Source organism: Xenopus laevis, chromosome 3S (assembly GCF_017654675.1).
Source record: "Xenopus laevis strain J_2021 chromosome 3S, Xenopus_laevis_v10.1, whole genome shotgun sequence".
In the NCBI taxonomy this organism is placed as follows: Eukaryota; Metazoa; Chordata; class Amphibia; order Anura; family Pipidae; genus Xenopus; species Xenopus laevis.
This window is the reverse complement of record NC_054376.1, coordinates 65,940,466-65,960,323: the sequence shown is the minus strand read 5'-3', so window position 1 is coordinate 65,960,323 and position 19,858 is coordinate 65,940,466. Positions and strand designations below refer to the sequence as shown.

The 19,858-nt window shown below is 34.7% G+C and overlaps 1 protein-coding gene across 3 annotated transcripts in view; it reads right to left on the bottom strand.

The window, feature by feature from the left end:
* The window catches only part of LOC108713037 (plexin-A4), a 558,114-nt gene that overhangs the window by 187,261 nt on the left and 350,995 nt on the right, over positions 1–19,858 (bottom strand). For all 3 annotated transcript variants that reach the window (XM_041588448.1, XM_018255697.2, XM_041588449.1), the window contains one exon: positions 13,387–13,518. In XM_041588448.1, coding sequence (XP_041444382.1) covers positions 13,387–13,518 — 132 coding nt within the window. The remainder of the gene's footprint in view (positions 1–13,386; positions 13,519–19,858) is intronic.

Sequence of the window (19,858 nt, the reverse complement as noted above, 5' to 3'; positions counted from 1 at the left end):
ATGTACTTTATTATGTAAAGCAGCTTTATGCATCTTAGACTGTGCAATCATGAGTGGCTGATTGAGGTTGTGTTACATATTTAAAACAAAATTCTATGCAATGCATGAACAATAAAAAACTTATTATATATTTTTTCACAACATTTACCAGTTCCTTGATGCTTTGTGTCTGCTACAGTCTGCTTAGAAAAATGGCGGTCATGTATGGATTTAGTTGGTTAGTATACATCAGAAAAATCCAGCTGATAATATTTACTTTTTTTATCCACTCCACTGAAGGGGTGAATAAACAGACATTAAACAGTTCATACAAAACATGGCATTCCCAATGCAACCAGAGCTATGTGTCAGGACAAATATCATAAACTAATTATATACTGTACTGTGCAAAACAGTGACTACATAATGGAACCCAAAACTGGCATGATAATACTTGACAAGATAAGAAAAATGGGGCACACTAAAGCAAATTTCACAGAGAGTATCTTAACTGACAAATGAATTCTCTACATCTCATTTAGATTTCATTCAAGCTCTGCTCGCCTGTATTGTAATTCTCTTGGGAGATGGAATATTCCACATATTTTATTATATCATAGTGCTTTTTATTATGTCACAGTTAGCTGCAACACTTATCACCGAATAGGAGATTTTTTTTGGCATAGATGTTCATATAATAGATGTTCATATAATAGATGTTCATCTAAGTGCAACATTTTTATTGATGCAAAAAAATACACTCAGAATATGAAATTGTGTTAAGCTGCATGATGTACAGTATTTTAAATATTTTGCATAACTGATTTATAATAAATATAGCACCTCCTCTCTCCTCTTCTGAAGAGCAAGACAGCCATTACTGGCCAATATTCAGACCTATACTAGTAAATCATCTGCCTAAAACAAAATGTAAGCTAATATCCCTTTTTGGTCTTTAATAATCTAAGGGATGTTATGACACTGAGAAAAAAACATTTTCAAGGGATCGTACTGTATTTTTTAAAAAAAACGAACAAAAAAACTTAAATGTTTAATAGAATGTTTAGTAGTGCTATTGCAATTGAAGTATCTCCTTCCATTGCTCAGAATGTGCTTGTCTATATTATTCTGTCTTTCATTCATGAAATTTCTGTTTTATTTCCCTCTTTACAATGTTTTGATGGTAGAACTCTTGCATTGATAATGATAATGAAGGGCAAGGTGCTGAGAATGACATAATGAGCAACCCCTGAGTATATCAGTGAATGCGAGTGATAGATTGGTTACATTTACATATAGGGGCATATTTATTATTAACATTGAAGACAAATTTCACCGGTGATGTTCCCTATAGCAACAAATCACATATTTGCTTTCATTTTCTAACTTGTAGGTGACTGTTTAAATCTAATTGAGTGTTTTGTGTCTTTGCAAAGTTTTTTCTAACAAATAAAATATTTTTATTCTCACCTTATGATATAACTTCATAATATATTAATGCAATGATACCTGTAGTAATGGTTCGATGTCACAACCCAAAATATAATTCTCAACTGGATTAACTATAATAATACAGTATGTTGGGTACACAATTTGATTGGTTTGAGTGCTAACATCATTTAGGGAGGTGTTTATATATATATATATATATATATATATATATATATATATATATATATATATATATACTTCCCCCAAATCCCAGCACTCACGATAAATCTCCTCTGATTGCCTGGGTGCATGCCACGTGAAACTTCATACGATCCTCTCCAAAGGAAGCCGCACTACTCAGTGTGTTCAATAAAAGTATTACTTTACAATAAGTCCTGAGTAGTGTGGCTTCCTTTAGAGAGGATTATATATATATATATATATATATATATATATATATATATATATATATATATATATATATATATACACACACACACACACACATACATATAAAGTCTTCTCATCAGTGGAAAAAATGTTAAATTTGTTTCTTGATTTTTATTAATAGAAACCGTTTTTTCACAGTACATTATACAGTATGTGAATGACAGCATTCTCCAGCACTCACTCATTCCTACACTTACTCCATCGGAAATCACTCATTATCTCCTTCCCAGTGCCTTGTCCTTCATTATCTTCCTCACAACACAAGAGTTCTAGCATCAAGACAGTGTAATGAGGGGAATAAAACAGAAATTTACTGAATGAAAAGACAAAATAATATAGATGCATCTGACCCCTGTGACCTTTTGCTGCAATTACTTAAGAACTGTCTATTTTTATCACTGCAATCTACCAATCTGTGCAAATGCAATCATGTAAAGCAGTGACAGCATAAAAGTTCTGTCTCTGAAGGCACTAAGCAGGGAAGAAGGGCATGTCAATGTAAGTAGTAAAATGGGAATCGTTTAAGTCTTGCTTAGCATATAAGAGCCTATTGCACATATGGAAGTATTTTTAAATCGGTATAATAAAATATAATGCTATACCATTAACAGATTGAAGTTATGTAGGAAATGACAGCAGTATCCCCTAAAGGGGCAGTGGCAAGGCATGTCATCAATAGGAAACACTAGCTTTATTGGACTCAAAATAATGTTCCATTTCAAAAGATCACACAGATCATTTGATCTCTTTTCATAATGTGAGGAATTGGGAACAAAGTTTTGGATCTGTCAGTGAACAGTACTAAATAAGACCTGCAATGTATCGGGAATTATGTGGGAGGCCAATGGGCTTACTGGCATGCTGCTTAACATGCATGATGGAGCCTTTGGATGCAAGGTAAAGCAGGGGCCTATACTTATCTAAACTAAGGCATGTGTCAAGTGAAAGGCTACCTGTTTAGGAGAGAGCTGCACTCTGCATACATTCCTGAAAAATACATTCAAAAATACCCTTGGAATTTCCCCACCTGTTTCTATTTGCACACCTGAGTCTAATAGTTTACACATTGACAATCTCTAGTTTATGTATAGGGTAACTGTAATTATAGAATTTAATACTCTTATTTCAATAACTCAGCTTATAAGTTGTGATACATGCAACAGTTAATGCTGAGAAACTTTTATTTATTTGCACTCTGCAACCACAAGGTAAATTACATTCTTTTGTAGTTGACGCTGCTCATTTAAGGGCAAAATGCAGCATAAGCCAAAGCTTTGTTATTTGCCAGAACATTTATTCTTTGTACAATGTAATCATTTTTAGACCAGCAGAGATAGACTCTTCCCATTCTCATTTTGCAACAATTATCCTCCGTGTTGTTTCCCCAGGTAAAATGTAAGAGAACAGAGCAAAGCCAAGAATAGCTCAACCTGTTCTTCATAGTCTGGAGCCAGATGATTGTCCTTATAAAGCCACTGCAGTTAATGTGTATCCTGAGTCCCTTATTATTCTGTCTTTAGGATCACATGCATGAATCACACCTCTATGACAGTCTCTAAACAGACAAAACAATGAATAGCCCCCACTGCTACTGCAATTGCTTTCAATACTCTGCAGGTCATTGATAAAGAAATAAAGTACCGCTTCTTCATCTAACCTGTAAGAAATGTTCATCATTCTCATGGCATTGTGCTAGTGTAACAATAGACAGGGGCAGCAATTTGCAATATATCCCTCTGGGCCATCAGAAATATTTTAGGAGAAAAATGTATGTGTATTTACCTTGCAGCCTATTTGACATTTAAGGAGAGTTAGTGGAAATCAAATTAAATTGTGGAAAAACAGCCATTGGCATGCCAACTGTCACAGGACTACAATTCCCACCATTTTTTCATAGAAGGAATGCTGAGTATAGTAGTTTGCCAGCAGCTAGAATCAGTGGCATAACTTCTCATAACCATCCCCACCTTCCTGATACAGGGTATGGCAATAACACCACTAATTGGAATGGTTAAAGTTGCACACTGTATACCAGTCAAGAGTAAAGTAATCAATTACATGACCACAGGAAAAATGCAGAATTATGATTTGTTAAGTGTTGTTTAATGGAAATGAAGGTTGGAAGTTTAGAGTAATAAGAATTAAATCAGAGATGTAGGTTTCAGAGCAATAATGGGGAACTCCTTCCCAATGCTTTAGTTTTTTTTTTGCACAACAAAAGGATGCAGTTTTATGAAATTATACAATTTTTAAATATTTTCTGCAGTTTTAGATTTATCTTGAAATGTAGTTGCTCTTGAAAGCAGAATTTGTCAGTCCCATTCTTTCTTTGCACTGCTGCTTCAGAATTTTGAAACAGTGCAACAGAAGCAATTTATTAATACAATGCAAGGCATTGTGGAAACTGAAGTCTTGGATACTGGCTACAGCTACATTGATTCACGAGACAAAAATCAGTAGTGCAGAAAGAGCTAACTAATGCTGCTTCAACTACATTTATCTTATTTTCAATAAAAGAAATACAATGGAAAGTAATACAATGTTTGAAATATATTATAAATTAAGAGTGCAAGCCAAGAGACATCAAACACAAAGAAGCAAGAAAGACTTTGAGATACTAGTAACCAGCTGGAAACAGGACAATTCGCATAGCATTGCTTTAACTCCAACAGTATTGCAATGAAGGACCAATGATGATTGATCCATTGTTCCACCCAAGTGCAGCAAGTGATCACATAAAGGTTCAACAAAGGCCAAGGCAAGGAGACAGTATAGGAGCCATTAAGAGAACTGTAGTTTTGATCCAGAAATTCTGTCTTTTGGAAAACAAAATGATGACAACAATATAAAATGTAACTTCTGTTACATTACTGTAATACAGTTTAACATTTTAATACCCAGATATTTTCACTGAGGCCTATATATATATATATATATATATATATATATATATATATATATATATATTGTAGCAAGCTGGCGGCTTGAACACGTAACTTTTAGGGGGAATTAGTCAATGGTGGGCAGGCAGTATATGACAAAGGAGCAGAAAAACAGGGACACAGGGTGATCATTGTGGCAAACAAACATAAATCATAAAATCCTTGCCCACTGGGCACTAACTTCACATGTTGGAGCAGTCCCTGACTAGACTGGGCCTCTTGTGGATGACCAGCACAACAAACAAATCATTTGGCTCACCCCTGTACTCACAGGACTCTTTCCTGTAAGATTTCAGCTTTCTGGCTTCCTTCACTCACATTGCCTCAAGCTTGACCAACTCACGGCCCCGGTCACTTTCTGCTTCAGGCAGACCCAGACAGCACTCCCAGCTCCTCAGAGTTCTTAAAACAGCCAGGTCTCCTACCTTCTGTGCCCTGCTGAGAGACCCACTCTCCCATTCTAATTAACTTTAAATAGCCTTTCCACAGGACAGCTTTTCTGTGGAAGGTGAACTCCAATGTCTGGACTGGATCTGTGGAATGGAGTCCCTGGTTACTAAAGTCTTTAAACAGATAACTGATTCTCTGTTTTATAACTCCCTTCCTGGAGCCTCTGTCAGTCCCTGGGGAGAAACTAAAGGTTAGCTTGACCTTTTTCATCCTTTTCCTTGTCACTCTACTATATATATATATATATATATATATATATATATATATATATATATATATATATATATATATATATATATATATATATATATATATATATATATATATATATATATATGTCACATTCAAAACCAATTTATTTATAGATGGAGTGCAGGTTCTAATGTATGGAAACCTTTTCCTGAACAAAAGGAATACAGAGTATCTATCTCTACAGATTGCAAACAGCCTGGTTGAAAAATGTAAACAGCATCCTAAACTAGCAAAGATGCTACATAAAGCCGAGGGTAGAGCTATTAAGGCCATCAATTGCAATCTAGGTATCCTGATTCCTTATAACTGATATATGCACATATTTAACCTGTCAACAATCAGGAGTCACAATTAGCAATTAATAACACATAGTAATCCTGCCAGCACAGCAATATTACCATAAGAAGAAAATAGTTTTTATAGTGACTTAATTTATGCCTTCTATTATCTCTACCTATTTCTATAGCCATTTCCAAGAGAAGCTTTCCCGTCAATTAAAATTCCATGGCGCTACCTTGCTGCATGTTAATAAAATGAAAAGGCCCCATCTGCAATCAGATAAATCAAACTTGCATGGTCCCTACTGATGGCTCTCTAAGGGCATATAAAATAAGATGAAGTTTGAAATTTCTGCTGAGATCTGGGTAATTTAATGGAAAACTCAAAATGCGATAATTATTTATGGGAAAAACAACAAAAAATGATGAGTTTCTCATTGTATTCGAACAGTTAGTGCTTGCAGGACAAGGTGAGTGTAAATAAAAGAACAATTGGCTCCAGTGTATGTGACATAAAATTCAAATGTTACCAATGGATAAAAATGATGCACAGAAAGGTAAATAAATATGCATTGCTATCTAGCTTACTGTAAGCAGAACAATCTGAATTTGAGGGATCCTGTCAAATTTGTAGTTGATCTAATGGCTGTTAAAATCATTGTTGGGCTTTCTTATTTATAATCCAACATTGCTGCTTCCCCGCCACCCAAAAAAAACCAGTTGAACTTTTCTGAAGCTTATTAAAAAACCATACAGTTTGTGGTTCAAAAAGTATGGCAGTTTCGTTATTGATCAGGTTAATAAAATGCTTTTCGGCTACATACAGAGAAAACATTTTGATAAAGGACCAGTCACATATTATAAGCACTGGAAAACTTTTATTAGTATTTGTACCAGACTGAGATAAAATTCATAGTGCAATTATAGCAAATTAAAGGGGACCCGTCACCCAAAAAAATTATTCAAAATCCTATTTTATCACATTATTTGAGCAAAATGAACTTTAATCACACAATATAAATTATTTGAATCTTGTTTCCTTCAGTCTGGGAATTCATAATTATAGCAAGCAGGCAGGGGCCATTTTGTGGACACTGTTATTAAGGCAAGGCTTGCAACATCTCAGAATCTCAGAAGTTTGTGCAACAGAATGGGAGACCCACTGTCTATCCCCATGCCCTGGGTACACAATTAATTGGTGAAAATAACGGGGGAATGTGTAGAGAGCTGTGACATCTAGGAAGTTCTGAATGGAAATTGAAAGTAATTGTCTGCGCCGCCTCTATGCCTAAGGCATAGAGGAGGGGCAGATAATATTTGATTGACAGCTGAGATTTTTAAATGAGCTTACAACAGCTATGCATGCTTTAATAAAAAATAGAAATTGGATGTCATGTTTAATTTGATTTTATACAGATTTGTGTGTCTGGTTGACAGATCCACTTTTTTACGGAGATAATGCAAAGAGATACTATTACAGGTATGGAACCTATTATCTAGAATGCTTGGGACATGGGGTTTTCCATCTATTTCTATAATTTGGACCACCATACTTTAAAAAACAAAAAGAATATTTGTTTTCTTTAAATCTACTAAAAAAACTAAATTAAACATGATATAAACCCAATAGGATTGCTTTGCCAACAATATGTATTCCTGCAGATTAGTTGCCATCAAGGTACTGTTTTATTATTACAGAGAAAACAAAAAACATTAAAACAAATTAAATATATGTGTGTAGAAGATGACATTACTTTATTGTAAAGCTTTCTGGATAATGGTTGTCTGATAGATCTCACACCTGTATTGAAGACCAGAATATAAACATTTATACAGGGAATTATGGCAGAGCTTTACAACATGGGTCAAACACGTGATGTGGAAAGAATATCAACAGATTTACTCTGAAGGCTTATGGTTGAGGTCTGTCATACTTCCAGATGTAATTCCCTAAATACATGCATGGCAATATGGGGATGTCTGTTAACCTACTATGACCAATAAAATAATACTGGCAAAGTTATAACAAAGGAGCTGGTGACTCAAAGCCATATGTCATTGACAAAAATAATGATTATATAGCCACAGTATAACATATGCTTACAAAAGCTGCACAAGCTGCTAGAAAAGGGCTCATATACAAAGCTGCTATAGGCTACTATTTGTATAGTGTAAGTAAATAGACCACACTGACTGTATTTAAGAAAACTTGTTCAATATGAATGTTTGTTTCAGTGGATTGCTAGAATGTTAATGTGCGAGTAAATTGTATTTCTTTCTCAGTTCACTAAAGAAATGTACTAGCATTAGATGAGCAATGATCATAATGTATGACAGCAGTGTAGTAGCTTCAGTATCTACTTTTCCATTGGTATTGTAAGAAAAGGCTTAACAAAAGCTATGCACCAGCTTGGAAATCAATAGGTACACAGATTATGAAATAACTGTAGCATTGTGAGCTTTTTTTTCTCTATCTGCACAAAATTATAAGGTATGCTGGAGTGTATTGAGTTGTGAAGGCTTTTATTTAATGAATGACTCAGAAGGCTCTGAAAGCCATATTTTTCTGTGAATGATACAAAACAGGATAGAGCACAGGGATCTGGACAAATTGGGCAACTAAGTGGCAGATTATGTTTTGGGGAAGTGCATGTAACTAAGGCCATTAATCAACTACTTTAAACCAGTCTGAAGCTGCTTGTTTCAAAAAAAACATCTAGTATTAAAGGAAGCATGGAGTCATGGTATGTAATCCTACTTCTATTACCATATACTGTAAATCCCGACAACTATAATGTTCCTTATCCTGAATAGGAAATTATGAGGAATTAAAAAAAAATAACTACATAAGGAGCAGTTAAGAAAAAGATTATAATGTCAAGAGAACTGCAAGTCTTCAGTGATCAGAGGCTGTCCAGGTCAGGCTATGAATTTTGTTAAGAAATATATTTAGGCACTATAAAACGTCCCTTTGATGTTAGGTTTCAGTGTATGTCACCCAAGAATTCAAAAGCAACTTGTGTTATTGTACAAAAATGTATTGGTTAACTTTCTGAATCCAATAGTTGTTGTTGAGTTATAGAATGTGCTTACTGCTGGATATAGTGGGTAGGTATAGTGTGGTTAACACACAATGAGATTTGTGAATTCATGGATTAGCCTTCCTGCCATTTAGCAGTGTTTTGTTTTTTTAATGCATGCAAATGTTACATATAAATGTATAGGGCAGTGTACAAAATGCAATGCACTATTATTTTTCTCAACAGTAAGCCATTTTTTCTCAAAACTCCAGTGTACTTGGTTCGCGAGATGCAAGATTTAAAGTAGTCACTTTGTAGATGGCACTTTTAAGATGAAGGGTACAATAGGACTATATACCCTTATTTAAGGATACAGTACCTCTACTGAAATTTGTAAGGCCAGGAATCTAAACCACTTTCTGCAGTAACATTTTAAAATAACCTAATAAGCCTCATCAAGTGACCAACACTAAGCAAAAAAAAACTGTACATAGTTTTTCATGGAAAAAACATTTTGAAAACACTTTTTATAAAGTAAGGAATAAGGATAATGTATAGTGATGGCCGAATTTATTCGTCAGGCGCTAATTCGTGGTGAATTCCCATGATTCGTGAAACTGCAGTGAAAATTCGCCGGCGTCAAAAAAAAAATGGATGCCGGCATCTCTTTTTTTGGGACGCCGGCGCAATTTCGCCAGAAAAGTACACCGGCATCCAAAAAACCAGACCCCGGCATCAAAAACGGATGATATTTTGCCATTTAGTGGGAAATTCGTGAATTTTATGGCGAAACGCCCCAAATTCGAACATCACTAATAATGTATTATGCAGCACTTTGTGCAGAATAATACAGTGAAAACGTAATCCTGTTTTTTTGTGGTTTTCTGTTCAATGACTTATCCATCAGGTTTCCATTTTATTCTTGTTTCTCTTAGTAACACAACAATGTGATTCTAATCATCTGTTAATTCCTATAGGTGTTTGCTTCTCTGTGTCTCTCAATCTATCGCTCTCTCATGGTCCACACTAAAATCCCTCAGCTCATCCGCACACACACGTTTATTACTCATAACAAACAAGAAGAGGAAAAATTTCACCAAGGAGGACAGACTGAAGAATGAGAACTAAGCACTTGATTTTGCAGTACCTTGTGCTGTGAAAGTAATTTCCCTGCAGCTTACACATGCCTTAAATCCTAATGGGATATTTCTATACAAAGAATTAAGGAACAACATTAAATATAAACCATGTAGGACTTTATTTACTGTGTATGCTGCTCTTCCCTGAGGTGTAACAGTTGATGTTTCCATTTCCTATATTTTATTTCCACTGATTAGATAGTCCAGAACATTGACTAATCCTGGGGGCAGAGCAAACAATGTCAAAGCTGATTAGTTCCTAGAATTTGCTTGCTTATCTGCAACGTGACCCCAAAACATAACAAGAGAAGAATTAAAATGACAATTTTCACTGTGGTGAGCGGAATTACTTTTCTGTCATTGCCATTTTCAACTATAATTCTGAAAATGGCATGGGCTTGCCCTCAATTACGTGTCTTTGGTTATCTGTTACATACATTAAAACCTTCCTAAACTTTCTCTAGATGTATCCCACAACTTGTGGGCAAAGTTAATCAGCCCTAACTTTTGTTATTGTTTTTACCGGAACAGCTGAAAATAAGCAATATCTATAAATCTTATTACATAAACCGTAGATCAATATTTCAATGGTTCTAGTAAATTTAAAAAATTGTACAGTACTGCAGGCATGGAATCTAGTATCCATAATGCATGGGTCCTGATAAGAGCTCCTTCTGTCATGTGGGGCACCATAAATTACGGGTTTTTAAAAATATTTAAACGTCAAAAGAAAAATGATTTTTGGCATCAACTAACTTAGTTTAAAAGTTAAAATGTTATTTAGTAAATCAGTCAAGAATGAGAAATCATTTACTGTAAATAGGATATGAACGAAAAATAACTCATATTTCTGAGATTTCTCTATTGGATAATAGTTTTCAAAGCTATATACAATAGATAAGTTGCATCAACCAAGGTGAAGGAGAAAAATATTTATATTAATGGGGCAATTAATGTAAAATGCCCCCCCCCATTTTCAAGATATTAGCCGTTTTATCCAGCTAATATAATGAATTTCGAACAACAGCATACCATACCTAACTGTTCTGTTGGCTGACCAGCCATCAGAAAATAAAGCTACTGAGCAGAGTAGTGTTTACTCAGTTCTATATTCACACGAGTCATAGACCTGACCAAATAAGATGATGCTTCTCTGTATACTATCTATTTTTTAAAGGAGTGGTTCACTTTTTTAAGGTAACTTTTAGTATATTATAGAATGGCCAATTCTAAGCAACTTTTTAATTTGTCTTCATTATTTACTTTTTATAGTTTTTAAATGATTTGCCTTCTTTTTCTGAATCTTTCCAGCTTTCAAACGGGTGTCACTGACCCCATCTAAAGAACTAATGCCCTGTAAGGCTGCACATTTATTCTTATTGCTACTTTTTATTTCTTATTTTTCTATTCAGGTTCTCTTCTATTTATAATCCAGCCTCTTATTCATATCGGTGCATGGTATGCTGATTGCTGAAATTGCAAACTGGAGAGCTGCTGAATAAAAAGCAAAATAACTTCAAAACCACAAATAATAATAAATGAAAACCAGTTACAAATTGTCTCAGAATATCACTCTCTACAGAATACCAAAAGTTAACTCAAAGGTGAACAACCTCTTTAATGGCCGTTTTAATCGCGGTTTCTCCTGTAATGCCGTCCCCCGCCCGTTTATTATTCCGGGGGGGCAGCCGCAAAGTTAGTGCGGAGTGCACAATTTTGCTCTCTCACACTAGTAAAGCCGAATTTCTGGTTTATAAACTGGAAATTTATCTCTTAAAGGCACCAGGAGCAGCTTTTTACCGCCCCTGGAAACCTATCTGGCGAAGTCGTCTGAGGCGAGTTACTCAACTCACCTCATTGGCGGAGTGCCCCTGTAAAAATGCTGTAGATTGCAAAAATGCTCAGAGGAGATAGGAGTAACAAATCCTGTTGGTAAATATTTAGCTCCATGCTAGGAGGCAGTGAATATTTATAACTATGGGGTTCGGATCCTATTATTAAACAAGAGGGCATGACCCAATTTTTTATTTTACGCTTCATGACTCAATATGGTTTAATCATAAATTGTTGTACTTGATTTCAACAATATTATATTTATTTGGTACAAATTTGGTTACTGCTATTTACTTTACATTTTATTTATTATGTATACGGAGCTGCCCAATATGTTGGCGCTCTAAAAACAGATGTTTATAATACAGGTATAGGATCCCTTATCTGGAAACCCGATATCCAGAAAGCTCTGAATTATGGAATGGCTGCCTCCCATAGACTCCATTTTATCCAAATAATCCAAATTTTTAAAAAAGATTTCCTTTTTCTCTGTAATAATAAAACAGTAGATTGTACTTGATCCCAACTAAGATATAATTAATCCTTATTGGAAGCAGCCTCAGCCTATTGGGTTTATTTAATGTTTAAATTAATTTCTAGTAGACTTAAGGCATGAAGACCCAAATTATGGAAAGATCCGTTATCCGGAAAACCCCAGGTCCTGAGCATTCTGGATAACAGGTGTCATACCTGTACTAATAATGTATACTTTTCACAGAGGATTGTATACCTTTAATAGTTGGATTATCTAGCATGTAGGATACTGTTTCTGGTGTTCTGAATGACTTTGTTGCAATATAACTTTCTACTGTTATATTAGCATTTAAAGAGGTATTGTCTATTATAGCAATATCAATGTTGTGCTTCAATGAAGCAGAGAAAGCAATTAGCATGGGGCTTCATTTACCGTTAAGGCAGTTTACATAAGGATTTCTTACATATAATGATTTATATATTTTTAGGGTCTGTTTAATAGTAATGACAGAAGATATTCCTCTGTAATCTGCCATCTATTTCTACAGCAGGTTCAAAATAGTCATAGATTTCAATCGTTATCCTGGGCAACGATTTTGGTACAAGGGGATCAGCTGTCATGTTTATTCAGATATACAAGCAGATGATGTGAGTAAAACCATGTGCTCATAGCAATGTACGGTTTGGAAGTTTGCCAAGATGAGACTCTTATTAGCCCTTGGTTTGGATTTTGATTAGCAGTGGGCAAAAAGGTGAAATATCTACTAGGGATGGTTCTAGAACGCATCATGCCAGAGTCCAGACATCCTCTACAGAAACGAATTATCTTTGTAAAAATAATAATAATTATAATGATATTAAAAAATGTATTATAAAAAAATATATTATTGAAAAAAATGTATAATGAAATTAAGCTTTTCTGCTATTGTAGGTAACTTGTACAACAACTGGAATATAAAATGTTTGAAGTACCTTTTATTTTTCCCAAGTACATCTACCCCAATGAAAATACCCAGATTAGCACATTTTTATTTAGCAAAGCAAGTTCAAGTTTAAATGAGGCACCAAAGGCCTGTCATGGACAGTAATCCAAATGTACACATACAGGCGTATCAAAATGAATTAAGGGAAAACAAACCTGCGTGTCAGACATGATGAACAATTGTTCTTCATTCTTGGTAAAAGCCATTTCCTTTAAAATGGGACCAGATTCCACCACCTGGATAGTCTCATATTGTAAAGCTCCATTGATGGGGCCATCAACACGTATCTAAAAAGATACAAAGAAATACATTAAACATTTGGGTTTTCTGACACTCCTATAACATCACATTATTGTATGCATAGTATTATTATTATATGTATAATACAACTGTAGCTGTTAAAATTCAGTTAATAAACTTGGTTAATATTATCGAAATCCCCATTTATTTTTTAAATACTGTACAGTCGTCTCAAGGTTAACAAAATCTTTCAGAAACTCCATTGTTATTAGCTTTTACTACAAACACTCTGGATGTTCTTTCCACAGAGATAAATATGAGTTTATGAAAGAGAAATCTAATAACAAACAGTAACAGGCCAGGCATTGAACATTAAGCTATGAAAAAAGTTCATTCATTAACAAAGAAAATAAAATACAAGAAATAAAAACCAAAATACTCCAGGGAAACAACTCCTCCTTTAGAAGTATCTGATTAATCCAATGGTTTTCTCATAGCTTAAAGGGGATCAGTCAATTTAAGAAATAATTCCAGATCCTATTTTATGATGTTAGTCAAGAAAAATAAACTTCACTGACACTGTACAAAATAATTTAAATCTTGTTTTTTAAATCTTGGAATCCACAATCAAAGCAAGCAAAGCAGATGCAATGTTGTAGACACTTATGAAGGCAGGTTTTGTATTATGCCAACATTTTGTTTATGTACTAGAATGGGACACTTGATGCCCCTGCCTGTGTACTGGCAACATAATTAGATAGTGAGGAGAAAGGGGGAATGTGGGGAGAGCAGTGACATCTAGGAAGTGCTGAATGGAAAGTGAAAGGAACTGCCTGCCCTGCCTTTACGCCTAAGGCCTAGTATAGGGGCAAGTATTATATGACTCACAGCTGAGACTTTTAAACAAGTTTATAACAGGTAAGAATGTTTGAATAAATAAAATTATTTTGTTTTCATGTTTAATTTGCATAGGACTTTTAATATACAGCTTTTTATATCTGGGCGACAGGTCTGCTTTAAGAAAACCAAGGGAAACCATACTTTTAAGCTGAGCTTTTATATGCCTTTAAAGTATCTAACAGACTCAGCTGATTTGTAATGCAGTACCTCTTTCCAGTTGGCAGTCACAAGGTACTGTTGCTTAAAACAACTTGCAACCTCTAAAGACTAAGAGAGGTCACTTTGCTTATGGCTGAGCCAAAATAATTTGTCAGCGCTTTAGAAAATGGGATTCAATAATATCTCATAGTCCCCAATCACTTTATAGAGAAGTAAAACTCAAAGTCATAAAATAATAAATCAGAAGTTAAAAGTCACTGATGGCGTTTTAATTGACGTCAGGTTACAAATTAAATGACCCATGAAACTCTGTGGTCAGACAGTACAGTATGTGACTTAATGGCTGAGAAGAAGAGAAACGTTTTGACTCTTTATACTTTCTTATGGATTCTGATGGCAGTAATTGCTGTTTCAGACTTCTACCTCATTCACTACGTCGACTCCACTCTTTTCTTACTTTACGACAAGTGACAAATTATGCAAGCCCTATATGCTTTACTGTAATTATTTGTATAATTATAATAGCTACAAAACAAGCATGGGACAGCCATTAAATATAGGACTGTAGTGTGCCTTTCAGCAATGCACCTTGCTCTGGATTAAGAAGACAAATAACACAGCAGCCTGGACAATAAGTGGTTCCCAAACTGTAGGGCTTGTCTCTGTGGGTGCTTGGAGAAATAGCAAGACAGGCCTGATGTCCAGCTGAGAAATGGGCAGCAAGGTAATTTGCTCCACTAGATACACCTGAAAGCCCAGGTTCAAAGTGAGTTAGGGTGATACTTAGGGTGAATATATTACACACAGATATATATATATATATATATATATATATATTTGCAAGAAGAGCGACACTCACAGGATTTTCTTTGCAGTGAAAATTGTGTTTTATTCCACTCAACGTTTCGATCCCCCACAGGGATCTTCGTCAGGAGATTAGAAACAGGTTGTTAGGTTGTTTGTTTGTAATCTCCTGACGAAGATCCCTGTGGGGGATCGAAACGTTGAGTGGAATAAAACACAATTTTGACTGCAAAGAAAATCCTGTGAGTGTCGCTCTTCTTGCAAATATCTATTATTTCTGTGCTGGCACCCAAAGTCAACGGAGTGCACCTTTGGACTTGGTATATATATATATATATATATATATATATATATATATATATATATATATATATATATATATATATATATATATATATATATATATAATATATATATATATAGATATATATATATATATAGATATAGATATATATATAGATATAGATATATATATATATATATATATATATATATATATATATATATATATATATATATATATATATATATAATACCAAGGAAAGCCGGCACTCTCGAATAAAAAGTTTATATGCCTGGGTGCAGTATCCATAATTTTATCCACAAGAAATCCGCACTCCGCAGTCACAGGTCTTACTACTATAAATAAAAATGTTTTTATTGCAGAGCTTACAAATGTAACCATACAGCCTTTCTCATAGTAAATTAACCTATTTTTGTGTCAGATTGTATCACAAAAAGTAAAATATTAGTAAAGTATTTATAAAGCCTTGGCAGGTAAAAAAAAAGCCATTGTGAAAAAAAGGAGCTATCCGGGTGCACTTATTGGAAGATACTGTATTGGAAACATGGAAGCCTTTTGTTTTCTACAAAGAACAGTTGTAGCATAGTGGTAAGAAACATCTCCAACAATGTAGGGCAATGTATATACTACTGAAGAGCTAAAAACACCATAACCGCAATGTAATTCTGCCATTTAATTGACTACAATGCATTTTTGCAAAGTTTGCTTTTTTTTTTTGCAATGGCGAAAGGAAACATGTCACTACTGAAAGACTACATTTTCTGAAAACATAAAATATCTGAGAAATACTTATTTAAAAAACCATTTTGAAGAGACGATGAAGGACTTATTTCTAAAATAAGATCAGAACATAAAACACTGTTTTTCCTTTGAAAGGAGTGTTTTTTGCAGTGATGCCCCAGTAAGCCCAGTCTCTATAGCAGGAGAACTAGCTGACACTCATACTAATAAATACCAGTGACATGTTGTGCAGCACTTAATGGCAATACAGGTATGGGATCCATTATCCAGAAACCAGTTATCCAGAAAGCTCCTAATTACAGAAAGGCCATCTCCATAGACTCTATTTTATCCAAATTTTTAAAAATGATTTCCTTTTTCTCTGTAATAATGAAACAGTACCTTGTACTTGATCCAAATGAATATAAAACTAATCCTTATTGGAAGCAAAACCAGCCTATTGGTTTTATTTAATGTTTACATGATTTTCTAGTAGAAGGTATGAAAATCCAAATTACGGAAAGATGTTCCCAGTGCCAAGCATTGTGGATAACAGTTCCCATACCTGTACTGCATGTTTACATATCAAGTGCAGCTACCAGATGTATCATTAAAAACAAAGGTTTCCTTTTCATTCTGCTCTGTTTCTGTAAGGCAAACTCATGGACTCAATATCTTGACTACTTTTATTATTATTATTATCATTATTAATTCACATATTTTAGAATTTTCCAAAATTAATTCTGCAGAAAACTGTGTAGGAATCATTTCAATGTACAAATGTGTTTGTCAGTAGCAGCACAAAACAGAATAATGCGTAGCATAGTTACCAGTGTATCAGTAATCCCATTAGTGACAGCATGTCCTACGCTTCTGATAGAGAAAATCTTGTTTTCCTCTCTACTGTAATTTTTTCTCTGTTACAATAACCTTTTAATGAGCTTTCGGGGATAATTTCCTGTCATGGTGATACTGAAGCAATTCTAAACTAATTCCGAGGCATCATATATTGGTAACCCAATGTTGACTGGATTTTTAATGTTTGATGTAAAAAAGGGGGCTGTTCTTTGAAAATCTACTTAATAATATATTAGTCATAGTGCAGTAAATAATGTTATTGGATAGAGGCATTCTTCTTTATTTTACCTTCATCAAAGTGTGTCAATACAATGTCACACAAAGCTGCTACTAACGAATGGTAATTGATGCATTTTAAGGAGGATGGAAAAGTAGAGATGATTTATAGTGATATGCGAATTTGCGCCGTTTTGCTTCGCCGGTGAAAAATTCACGAAACTCCAAATTTTTGCGGGCGTTTCGCAAATTCGCCCCTGACGAATAAATTCACCCATCACTAATGATTTACGGTGTTTCTACAAATAGAGGTGATGAAACTGCTCAGTGTACCATAGCACTTAGATACAATGAAATGGAATGAGGTTATTGTCACACAATGTGTTTCAAAATGTGTCTAATACTGAGCAAAAGACAAGCTAGGAGGACCTTATCAGGGGTGGGCCTACAGGCAGGTTCTTGGGTCTTATTTTAAAAAAAACTGAAAAATGTTACTTAATGGGCAACTTGTTCAGGAGGGTACAGGCAAGCGACCATCTACTGACATTTGCTCATGCAGCAAGTGAACCATTGAGTGATTTTATAAAATATTGAATAAGGTATTTTCACATAGCTCAAGTAGGTACCCTTAGTTCAAGGAATAACAAATGAATGACTTTGTAGCACCTAAAATGTATTCAGAAAACCACTTTTTTATTAAAGTGAACCTGTCACCCAGACATAAAAATCTGTATAATAAAAGTCCTTTTCAAATTATACATGAAATACAGATTCTTTTTTATTAAAGCGTTCATAGCTGTTGTAAGCTCATTTAAAAATCTCAGCTGTCAATCAAATATTGCCTGCCCCTCCTCTATGCCTTATGCATAGAGGTGGGGCAAGCAATTGCTTTCACTTTCCATTCAGCACTTCTTAGATGCTCTCCCCACAGTCCCACAGTTCTCTTAATCATTTCATTCTGTAGCCAGTACATGGGGATGGACATCAGGTCCCCCATTCTGGTGCACAAACAAGATTCTGAGATGATACAAGGCTTGCCTTAATAACAGTGTCCACAAAATGGCTCCTGCCTGCTTGCTATAAGTATGAGTTCCCAGACTGAAGGAAACAAGATTCAAATAATTTATATTGTGTAATTAAAGTTCATTTTGCTTGACTAACATGATAAAATAAAGTTTCAAATATTTTTTTTGGGTGACGGGTCCCCTTTAAATATGGGTTTGTGTTCAATATAGGTATGGGACCTGTTACTCAGAATACTCAGGACCTGGGGTTTTCCAGATAAAAGATCTTCCCATAATTTGATTCACCATACCTTAGATCCACTAATAAATCCTTTAAACATTAAATAAATCCAATAGGATTGTTTTTACTCCAAGGATTAATTATATCTTAGTTTGAAATGAAGCAGAAGGCACTATTTTATTATAATAATAAACAAACAATTTTTGAAAATCAGAATTATTTGATTATAATTGGTAGATGGGCTTCCTGTAATTTGGAGCTTTCTGAAAAACGGATTTCTGGATAACAGATCCCATACCTGCATTGTTATTAAAGACTACCATCAAATGATCTAGTTGTGTGGATGAAACTCCTATGAACAGTTACGAAATGGTGAATGCCTGATCAAAGCAGGAGAGGGAGAAAGCTCAGCACATCACAGACAGAGGAAACATCTGCTCTGCGTCCCCCTTCATGTTCTCAGGTTGCCTATCATAAGCCAAGCTCAGGTGTTTAACCTGAAATTCATTTTCCTGTCTCTTCCTATACTGAATATGCTCTTTTGTTTTGTGGAATGCCCAAGCACTTTGTACAATAAAAGCACTTATTCTTTCAGAACTTTAAGATGAAAAGGGTTCTTTATGTTGTTCATGTGCTGTAAACAGCAGAATGGTAGTTTATTCAGGGAAAATGTAAGCAAAGATCTCAAAGAACATTGGAAACCTTCACCTTCTATTGAACTACAACTTCCAGCATCCCCTGTGGCAGCCTTTTATTTTGGGTGAACTTTGTAGATTTAGGGGCCTGTTAAGGAAATTAATGTAAATTTGATGGGGGGATGCAATAGCTTCTTTCTGCACAACTGTGTGGATGCAGTTAAAAACTTGATTATTTTGATGGCTGAAAAATAAAAATCATTAACTTCTATAGCAACTCAGTAAGGTTTAGATGCAAGATTATTTTACATTTTGATATACTGTATGGTAGGGGACCTGCTATCCACAATGTTTGGGACCTAAGGTTTTGCAGATGAGGGATGTTTCTGTAATTTGGATCGTTATACCTTAAGTCTGCTAACAATCATTTAAACTTTAAATTAACTCAATAGGATGGTTTCCGTTAACATGGATTTATGTAACTTGATTAGCATCAAAAAAGAGGAACTTGTTTGTAAAAATTAGAATCCTTCGTTTAAAATGGAC